General features: G+C 41.6%; 1 protein-coding gene across 9 annotated transcripts in view; it reads right to left on the reverse strand.

The window, feature by feature from the left end:
• Positions 1–11,046, reverse strand: part of LOC144525455 (LIM domain only protein 7-like) — a 49,982-nt gene extending 38,936 nt beyond the window's left edge. For 2 of the 9 annotated variants that reach the window (XM_078262298.1, XM_078262295.1), the window contains exons 1-4: positions 10,712–11,043; positions 10,359–10,473; positions 4,448–4,518; positions 2,388–2,457 (exon numbers count right to left, since the gene is read on the reverse strand). In XM_078262298.1, the coding sequence (XP_078118424.1) occupies positions 2,388–2,457; positions 4,448–4,518; positions 10,359–10,427 (210 nt within the window). In that variant the 5' untranslated portion in view covers positions 10,428–10,473; positions 10,712–11,043. Of the gene's footprint in view, positions 1–2,387; positions 2,458–4,447; positions 4,519–10,358; positions 10,474–10,711 lie in introns of all 9 variants that reach the window. The other 7 variants (XM_078262296.1, XM_078262297.1, XM_078262301.1 and 4 more) reach the window with 6 other exon arrangements.
• Between the last annotated feature and the right edge of the window lie 401 nt (positions 11,047–11,447).

Genomic DNA, 11,447 nt, shown 5'->3' on the forward strand with positions numbered 1-11,447 from the left:
TAAGTAATGTTTGTTTGGAGAGCTCCCCACTTTTCTCCATGTGGTTGGCAGTAACTGATAGCCGCTGGCCAACCAAGAGCCTTCACATTTGCTGGAGAATTTATGATCAGGTGGTTTCAGGTTTGTGTCCAAGTCTCGGAAATACCACACCAGTGCTACTGATGGAGGAGATACTTTACCTCATTACCTCAGCAGGTGCCCAGCCAGTTAAATTACTAACAGTCCAAAACAAACTGACAGGACATTTGATTTATGTCATAACACAGATATGATGGTACAGTGTTTGGTACAGCAAATACCATGTTTACCATTTACATCCAGCATGAATGCTAGTCTGTTTCTTCTACTGCAAACTTGTCATTGTCTTGCCAAACATGTTGCATGTTACTGAGCCCACCGACATACACTCAGACTGGCTGGGTTAAGGTTGGGGTTCTCCATAATTCCCCTAGACAGCTGGACTCAATTACTCCCACAAGAGAGAGCTTTGTGCGGGATGGGTTTAAGGTAGGGTTTTCAAACCTCTACTTCCCGAGCACTTGCATGCAGACACTCCCAAAACAACTGAGCCACTGTGGCCCAGAAGTACGGTGGCCGACAGGGGGCAAACGCCCTGAAACTTAAGAAAACACACGCAAATAGACAAAACACAAGCAAATTAAGAAAACAACTTCATTCATTTGACAACACATGCGCAGCATTCAGCAAACGCGCTGCAAATTCACACAACACAACCAAATACATAAACGCACTGCAAATATGAAACGATGCAAAAAGAAAAGCACACAAACCCAGAAAACAAATGCAACAAAAAAACGCAGCATCCAGATTACACAACGGAAGTTCTCCAGACCTCTAGAGGGCGCAGCTAGTGGAACAGCTGGATTTTCGACCCCACGGGGGGGAGAGAGAGAGAGAGAGAGAGAGAGAGAGAGAGACCGTAAATATTAAGTCTATAGTTGAGATATGTTTTCTCTCGTTTGGTGGGTGTGTCTCGGCTCAGGTCACAGGTGATACTCAATCAGCAGAGATGTCTGTAAACTCGTGGTAATAAAATATTTAAAACTGCATCAGCGTTTAACGTTGACGTTTGTTTAAGCCATATTACATGAGAGGGTTTAATTTTGAGGTCCGAAAGGCGCATTACTGAAGTATAGGCCTCCTCAAGTGTAATATTGTGATTATACAACAACGGTTACCAACAAAATAAGTGACCAATCTGTATTCATATTGTGGAGCAATTCGCTCTTGAAATACAAAAAAACAGACAGGATTTCTAGTCCCTCCCTGTTTAGTAAACCAGCCAATTTACTGTTTCTGGTTTTGTGTGCTTTTCTTTTTGCATCGTTTCATATTTGCAGCACGTTTATGTATTTGGTTGTGTTGTGTGTATTTGCAGCACGTTTATGTATTTGGTTGTGTTGTGTGTATTTGCAGCACGTTTATGTATTTGGTTGTGTTGTGTGTATTTGCAGCGTGTTTATGTATTTGGTTGTGTTGTGTGTATTTGCAGTGCGTTTGCTGAATGCTGCGCATGTGTTGTCAAATGAATGAAGTTGTTTTTCTTTTTGCATTGCTTCTTTTTTCGGGGTTTGTGTGCTTTTCTTTTTGCATCGTTTTTTATTTGCAGCGCGTTTATGTATTTGGTTGTGTTGTGTGAATTTGCAGCGCGTTTGCTAAATGCTGCGCATGTGTTGTCAAATGAATGAAGTTGTTTTCTTAATTTGCTTGTGTTTTGTGTATTTGCGTGTGTTTTCTTAAGTTGCAGGGCGTTTGCCCCTTTCGGCCACCGTACAGAAGGCCTCTGCCACAAGCTGCTTCAATTTGAAGACATTGCCAGGCCTAAAAAGGTGAAGAAGTTGAGAAACATTGGTTCAATAACAGGTTATTAAGTAAACCAAACTCTGCCCCCTTCTGACCTCCCGTCACTCAATCAAAAACCGAATTATATACCAGTACAAAGACTTTTTGTCTTAAAAGACTTTGATTGAACGCAGCCTCAAGCATTGCAGACATCATATTTAGGGTGCACTCAAATGCGGCTAGTGGCCTTTCAAGCAGCTCCACATTCACTGAACTTATTGGTGTGGATGGTTATGAGGAGCGACAAGTCACTGAGGCAAACATCTCTCTCTCATTGGCAGCCATGCCTCAGACCTGTCACCAGCTGGCTCGACTGCTGCACCTCGCATTGCTTCCTCACATCTTAACACATACTCAACACAACAACGACATGTTTACAACAGTAATAACATGACACAAAGCTGTGTAAAAGAAAAACTAGGAGGAGCTGTTGAGGTTATGTGTTAAGATATATTTTACATGTAACAAAATGTACATGCAATGTCCTATGTCCCACATTTAAGCTGAATAAAAAAGAGACTTACCAGTCCAGCAATAGGTGTGGGCAGTCTGTTAACCCTCTTGATGATACCAGGCTTGATCTTGTTGATCAGACTGCGAAAGAAAGAGAGAGAGAATATTAGGGAAAGGAAGATGGTAAGTGAAAGCACTTGGTCATTGGCTAGGCTGGTCTAATTAAACAGGAATGAAAAAAAGTGTTGCAAAGTCTCGGTGTGTTTACGACTTTGTTTAATGGTGACCACCTGGTTTCAGTTTAGAAAATGGTTAGTGCTGCACCGTGATGTAAACACACTCCTAAAACATACCCTATTCTACTGGAACAACTCCAAACAAACCTGGAATCACCACATATCAGCTCAGAAAAACAGTAATGTTTTTTGATAGATGATAATGCATTTATTCAAAGGGTCTTAAAAAGGGAAGGTAGAAATTCCCCAAATAATACAAACATGCCACAGTGTAAAAAATACTTTGTTGTGCAGCTCTTGCATTCACATTGCATACTTTATGTATACTCGGAGTAGGGCTGCAATTGATTGATTAATTGATTATCAAAATTGTTGCAGATTGAACGACTATATTCTCATATATATTAATGGATGGATGGATGGATGCGCAAACAAGTAAACAGCATTTAATGTCGTAATTGGTCAAGCTAATATTAACTTTTAATATTAAAGATTTTTATACTGTTAGGTATATAAATTGGTCTAAAGTGTTGCATGCAAAATCTTTATCTGCAGATAAAAAAACAGCGTTGTGCAAGCTCAACATGAGACTAAATGAGTTAAGGTGTTTGCACTGAGCATGTTCTGCTCTCTCAGCAGACAGACTGGGGTGGATGGGATGGGGGGTTTGAGAATAGGTTGACAATAGATGCAGAGAAAGAATGCAAAAGGAATGTGAATTTAAGTTACTCATTTAGCGGTGAAACAATAGAAAGCGGTAATATTTTATCAGATAACACACATTGCAACTTAAGTAGGATGTAATCATGTGTGCGACCCACACTAAACATTCCCTTCCAAGCAGTTGTGATAACCATAACACAATGGGAATGGAGGCTGAGTTTCTAAGTGAAAGCGATGTAATCTCTGTCTTCCTTTCCCTCACGCTGAGAAAACATGGACAGATCCCTGTATGAAAGTGTCTCTGTTATTGAGCAAACAGTGGAGTCAGGCTCAAATCAGCAGAACGATGGGCTTCTTCTTTGAAACGATACCAACAGAGGTTTGGAAGATTCTGCATGGGCTGCTGGCAATTACAGCTTCCTGCTGATTCGTGCAAATCACATCACTGTGTCCATCAACCAGGGCTGCCCACATACACATGTATAAAAGGGACATCATTCACACACTCTCTCACACACTCTCACACACTCTCACACACTCTCACACACTCTCACACACTCTCACACACTCTCACACACTCTCACACACACACACACACACACACACACACACACACACACACACACACACACACACACACACACACACACACACACACACACACACACACACACACACACACACACACACACACACACACACACACACCCCACAAGTCTTAAATGAGCAGTTGGTGAATCAATGCAAAAGCCAATTCTAAATAAATTTGTTCCTCTAACTCATCAAAACTCTTGATGCATCTGGGCTAATGAGAAAGCAGGGTGCCCTGGCTCTCCGATGTGGTTTCAGCTGGAGGCTTACCATTCACTACACGGCTTCTCACAGCTCTCATTAAAGTAAAGGATGGCACTCTGCCCATCCACAGATCTATAACATCTGTCAAACAGGCAACCCAACTCCTCTTGAAATAGATCACACTTCATATTCTCAAGACCACAGAGGGCAGATCTGACACTGGAAACATCAAATAACTACACAATACGACCTCTATTGTGCTGTCTGGAAACACTGGCTCACTTTATGTGGCTGACAAACAAACAGTGACCCGGCAGGGGGTCTGGCTGGGAAACATCAGTAACACTTACATTGGAGCGCAGACCTGGAGGAGAGCAGAGGGCTTCCATATGAATAAGTGGCTTAAGAGACGTGCCTGGGAACAGCACAGTACTTACTCACACAACAGAACCCCATTCTCCAGCGCTGATCGGAAGTCGTCGCTCCCAAATGTTTTCTTGGTTACTGCCTGGAAAAAAGGGATACAAAAACAGTGAGCAAAATAGTGAGAAGGGTTGGGTGAGGAGAGGAGGCGGGGGTTAGTGTGCGTGTGGTGGAGTGGGGAGGTTGGAGAAGAAAGGTAGGATGTTGAGAACAGTAGCAGAGGAAGTCAGAGGTATTTCCTCCAGAGTTCCTACAGTGACTGTGGGACAGAGTTGAGCAGAGTTCTTCAGGTATTCCCCAGGGGCTCTCAAGTGGATCCATTCCTCTCACTTTAATGCTAAAAGCCACTGGTAAACGGGAGAGCTGTGCTAAAACTGTGCTGGAGCCAGGCTGCCCAAGCCGCAAGGCTATGGGAGCATCTGGAGCGCTGGAGGGACACAGCGCTGTGTTATAGCCTCATGCCTTTCCCATGATCTCAAACCACCACTGCACGAACACCAAGAGTCATTATGCAGGAAAACATACACACACTGCATGTGTGACGTCCAGCTTACACACTTAAACAAATGCACATATAAAGTAGACACACAGAAACAAACAACCTCCTCATCTGTAGCTTTTTTACATCCACAATTTGTAGCCTTTCATATATGCAATCTGTATTTCCTCAAAAAGGCAACACTGGTATGTTTTTTAAAGTTTTCATGTCAAACCGGGTTATGGGATATCAAATGCATGCTAATGGCCACACCTTAACAGCTTCCTGTTCTGTTTTGCTGGAATGTTTCCACCATCAATGTCTTAAACAATCAGTACCCAAGCTACTAAATCCAACACAAATCATAACCTTAGAAAGCAATTAGAGTGCATACTTCTACTAATTCTGCACAATCCTCTATATTTATTATTTTAGAAAATGTTGTTGTCTATGTGTATAGACATGTATACATGGATACATGTTGCATTCTAGTAAATGCAGTACTTCATGAGTAAATAGCAAAAATGCTCAAAAATGCTTTGTAATGCTCTAGAAAACTTTCTGAAACATCCTGGATCCGTATCAAACACTAATCACTTGGCCCACGGCCTAACTCTCCAACATATTTCACTTAAACCAGATTTTGAGATATCCTGCGTAATGATCCCAGTAAAAGAAACAAACTGGGAGGACTGGCAGCCACATTGTTGCAGAATTAGTTTCATAACAGTCGCTAATTATTAATAGTATTGGAACTGACTGCATGGAAATGCATTACTTAACATTACCAATAGGGCAGAGGAGCACACATATTATACTGTAAGTACCCAGTAAGATAAGACAGCTTGCCATTAACCAAAGCGCGCACACACACAAGCACACACTTACGCACAAGGCAAAACAAGTCGAATGGGTCTCACAAACCAAATTGGTCGGATGTGCCGTTTTCCTTTCAAGGAAAAGGGACCAAAGCTGGGACAATTACTGGCATAGCTAAGCACAGGCCATCATTTTGTGGAGGGCAGGAGAAACCAGAGCAATTAGATAGACTGCCTAGAGGACACTGTTATTATTTCACACAAAGTTGTGTTACCGCACCCTGGGTAACCTGAGATAGCCTTAAATACCCAGCATGCCAAAAGAATTAGACCATGTTGTAATAGATGAATAACGCACACTGCGATCAAGCTATACTTGTTTTGTTTACAAAACATAATGGGATCTTGGCCTACTCCTCCTTCATTGACAAAAATAAAATCATAACCAGACACTGAAAAACAATAAACAGGAACACAGACAGGCAAAGCTGCAAACATATTCACACACACACAGAAAACAAACTTTACAGTATAGTGTATAAACAGTCAGGTGCTGCAGTTGGCATATGAAATCCTGACCCCTGCTGTTCTGTATGCGGGGGCAACAGCTAGGATTCATGTATGCAAACAAACAATGCACATGGAAAGAGCACATTCACTTAGATTACATCTATATTGGTGCTGACTTAAGATGTTTGATAAGAATGTGTAAGAAAAACCATCAAAGTAACAAAGAAACACAATGAATGTGATAATTAAGATATTATCTCCTAGTTGGCGTGTGGAAGGTGGGACCCACCCTAGCACTGAAGCTTGCACTAAGCTGGCTGTAACAGAATAGTTTTCTCCTCTCTATCGTCATCATTAGAGGTATTAACTCCCCTTAGATCCAGCCTGCTGTGCCCTCTCTCTCCAGTTGAACCCGCCATGTGGGATAACAACTCTAATCTGCAACAACATACTGCTACTCTGATTTAACACGGGCAATTTAAAGCAGGAGCAGAAATTTCAAAAACAGCTTGCCTTCCTGCAAAACCAAACCGTCGCTCCCCTTAAGAATGTACTGCTAAACATGTTGAAGAACTGGGTCTTGTTATGACTTTCCCCCCCCCCCCCGGCATTAAAAGATAGAATGTGGTATTCAGAATTCATTACGGGCTCTTAAAGTTAAAAAATTATTCAAATTCAAATTATTATTATTGCAGTGAACCAAGAATTCTGTCTCGGTAGAACAAAACCGATCAGAGGATTTGAGTAGTCTTTGGTCTGGGTCTGTGACCACAGCTATTGTTTATTCATGCAGGGCACTGAGGCAAACCAGTATTCAAGTATCCCCCCCCCCTTCCACTAATTGTTCCTGAAACATTTTTGCAGAGGGGCATGGGTCATCAGAGGGCAACTGGGACTTTCTGCAAATATTTCAGGGATCTGACTCAAGAAAAATATACCACTGTAGAAGCAATCAGTATCAACCCCTTCAACATATCAGAAAAATAGAACTACATCAGCATGTAACTGTGAGTGAATGGCTTCTTGTGTGAGGTCCTGCTTCACGTGAGTACATCTGAATGCATGTGTCCTAATGTGTGGTTCTAATTGCTCTTTATCTAAACAGTCAAAAAACCCAAAGGGCGCTACAGTGAGGTGACTAATGATCCGGTCCGGTCACACAGCTCATGGTATGATAAAACAACACAGAAACATTGGTCACAGAAGGCTGTTCATGAGTATTGGCTGCAGGACCACCATAAGTTACTAGAAATAGATAAGTGGAGAAAAAGACTATACAAATTCAAGGAAAGAGGAAACTTTGTCTGGTTCCTGCTTCTCAAACATGTAGAATTGCTACTTTCCTCTGTTTTATTTCATTGCAAATTGAATATATTTGAGTTTTGGACCGTTGATAGAACAAAACAAACAATCTAAAGATTTTACCATGGGCTCTGGGTTATTAAAATGGGCACATCGCACTATTTTCTGACATTTTATGGACAAAAACATCAATTGTGAGAATATATTCAGCAGATTGATTGACAATGAAAATAATAAATTCAAGCAATGTCAGTTGCCAATGTGGCATTGCGTTACATTGTTTCCCCAAAAACATACACCAAAACCACAAGGATGCTTGGAGTTGCTTCAGCAACAACAAGATGAAGATAAGTAACAACACTACAAGAAATCCATCGAATCATGTTACCTTTGATTGGCTGCTTTGTTCCAGAGTATGTGAGGAACACAATGCAGTCCTTTTCAACCAGCCACACACAAATGCAGGGGAGTAAAACCAAAACCAGAGCTGAAATCCTATACAGATTATGGCCTGGGTTATTACATGACCTTAAAGCAAATCAATGGCTGTAGTGAAGCCCTACCTAAAACCTGTTTAAAGAGGTATTCTAAGTATTTTGGGTAACACCTTCCTGAGTGGCTCTTTGAGAAAATATTCTTGTCCATTAGAACCTTAAACCTACATTGTGCAATTTTTTGAGTTGATTCTTAGCAAAAACCCTTGTTTTTTTCACAAATATGTGCTCATTCATGTGTAATTACTTCCACCAACTAATTAAAATATTCTCGTAAGCGTGGAATCTGACATTCAGAATCGTTCAGAATACATACGGCGACTCGCTCGAATGACGGCCGCCACCTAGAGCCTCTATCTTTAAAATACATTAGTCAAAGAGGGACATACCTCCGCATTTCGCCCTCTTACACCTATTGGCACCGTGACGAATGCAAGGGGGAGATTACTCGCCAGGGAAGTGAAAAAGAGAATTAAAACAACAACGCGACAGGCAAAGCAACAAGACTGAAGTTAATATTGGAGTGGCTAGAACAGCTGCGTGTAAACGATGGCGAGAGCTAAATTCGGGTTCAGCCACCATAGGAGGAATGGCTAGAAAGTAATATTCAGTTGGTTGTCATATACAATTTCACTGCTAGATGGGAGAAATTCTTACACAATGTAGCTTTAACAAAAGAAAAACTAGCATGACATGTCTGACACTGCTGCACTATGCTTGTGATGTATTAATACAACAAGCTATATTTGCTAAAACCATCAGTGAAACCATAAAAAGCACTGGAACAGATCAGATCTATTAAATAAGCATTATTAGATTACTAACAACCAAACTAACTTAGTTATTACTCATAACAGACTGTTTGTGTTTACAGGCGGGCATATGCATGACCTTCTGACCTATAAGTTGCATAAACGCTGCCACGTTCTCGATCGTCAAAACATTCACACTTATAGCCTTTCTATTCAATTAACAAGGACTTCTATTATTCTACTCAGCCCTGTGGTTGTAGGACACAGCGCCCTGTGCTGACAGCAGGTCAGCTCTGAGGGGACTATGATCACAGCCATGGCAGCTAATGCCGGAATGTGTCCATGTGACAGGCTCCAGACCATTTCTTCTAGTTTTTAACAATACCACCAACCTCGCCATGCATACATGCCTCTGTTTAAAGTGCTATGAAGCCAAGCAGCTTGTTAATCATTCAGTGGCAGAATCCAATAGCCACAAAACTTGGTCTTTGAGGGGAAAGTGTTTGTCTCGTGCCAGAACGTGGTCTCTGATTGCTATTGTATTTCCCCTGCGGCTAAACCTCTCATACCTACACTGTAAATATACTCGTAGCATGGCCGGTACCTTTACCTATTCAACTTGTTCAGCTTCCTGCTCTCTCTCTCTCTCTCTCACTAATCTTCCTGACCCTGCCTGAGATCATGCCCCCACCACCGTCCACGAGGTAAGCCACTACAATGGGCCAGTGTGCAAGTGGGAGAGACACTGATGTCACATCAGAAGAATTCAGATTCACCCCTCATGAAATTAGAACAATATTTGTTTAGTTACAGCCGTGCAGCAGCTCCACGCCACCCTGCTGGGAAGAGAATTTGCGAGATGGGGAAACATAATTTTACCCGCTTGTAAAAAGAAAAGAAGGAATGAGAGTCTGGCTGGAGGTTGGATGGAAACTTTAAATAATTTGACATTTTGGAAATAAAAAGGGCTGGTGGATAGGTTTTTGCTGAGTTGGTAGCTGTTTTGCATTTTGGTTAGTGGGTACATTATGACCATAAAAATAACATTTTCTGCCTCAGAAAAGGAATCACCTGTTGAAACCTCTACTTCTATTACATATTGTTAAGAAATTGTCATAAACATCACAGGAGCCATAGCGTGTGATTCCTTTTTTAAGTTTTTGATTCATTACCGACATCTGAAATAGCAATATGAATATTCTGTGTATGGCTACGAGTATTACATTTTATAGCAAGTGTCATAAGCAAGGTGGAAACCTGAAACCCAGTCAATTTATCTGTTCTAATCTGGGTTGATCTGTGGTTAGAGTAGGTGTGTGGTAAAATAGATCGTTTTTCTTAATTGCTATGGTGATTTTCTCTTCACTACAGTACATGCTTGAAACTGTAGCCTCAAATAAACCCTGGGAAACAAACTGATAAGGAGGTATAGGCAAGATCCAACAAAGGAAGCAGCAAGCAAACAATAATATATGGTGATCACAAGAAGTTGCCAATTTGATTACAGCTTATGATTTCCAATAGTCTTGTCAGTTATTGTAAAGAAAGATGTTGAGATAGTTTCCACTCACCTCAATCCACCTCTGCGCCTCCAAGTAGGCTTCGTCGTAGCTGACAGTGGACTGCTGGCGCCACTCCATCACAAACACGTATTATCCGAGCAGCACTGACGGGCCAAATCGCTTCCTAGTGGCCCGCATTTAAAGTCCAGCGACATAAAATGTGGGCCAGTCCAAACAAGCAGACACAATAAAACGCACTCAAAACTCGTCAAGCAGTATCTAGAGCATCACAGGTGAACGTGTAATCACACTACTCATTCAGGAAAAATGCCTCTTATTGTTCATTTCCAACAGCTCATCCCTGATTGAATGCAAGGTGTAACAGTTATGCATTCTCTTTGCGTCACCTTGCTGTTGCTTACCTGTTCTTTCATCCGACACACCTGTGGTTGGTTTCTTTGGGCTATTTTCACACTCTGCGCGCAGCTATGCAGCAGTAAACCTAACGAGTCTTCAAAGTCCGACCCGTGCTCACCTCGTCTGGTAGAGGCACTGACAGGATTCTCTTCTCATGAAGTTTAAGCTGCATTAGGCTGTGGCAGGAGAGTTTCCAAAGTGGGGTCCGAGGACCACCCACGGGTCCTTTGAGCGGCTTCCAGGTGAAAACAAGTTGACTGATATTTCCCTCTCTATAGATTTGATCCCAGGTTTTCATTTCAGGCCGTACAGTCTACACTGGATCATAACCAGCTACAACATATTCTCACATTACAGTTCCTCAGGTCAAAATAGTATTAAATATGTGGGCTGCTGAGTAGCAACTGTTTAACCAAATGTTAAAAAAAAAAATTTGCGTCCCTGGATAAACTCCTCTACTTTAAGGAGTTCGGCTCTCCTGTTAAAACAAATCTCTTTCCTGCAACGCCACCCAGCGGCGGTTAAGGTGCAATGCAGGGCCTGGAAAACAACTGACTTAGTGAAAAATGTAACTCCATCAATTGGTAAGTGACTAACCTACCCCTAACCCTAAGAGATATTACTGATAACATTTTGAATGTACTTCTACTTCTAATGGAATACATTTTCTATATTAGTATTTTTACTTTCCCTAAAAGAATCACAGTACTTCTTTCACAACTGTCTAAGGAGTAGCCTCTG

This window comes from Sander vitreus, chromosome 11, assembly GCF_031162955.1.
Source record: "Sander vitreus isolate 19-12246 chromosome 11, sanVit1, whole genome shotgun sequence".
Lineage (NCBI taxonomy): Eukaryota > Metazoa > Chordata > Actinopteri > Perciformes > Percidae > Sander > Sander vitreus.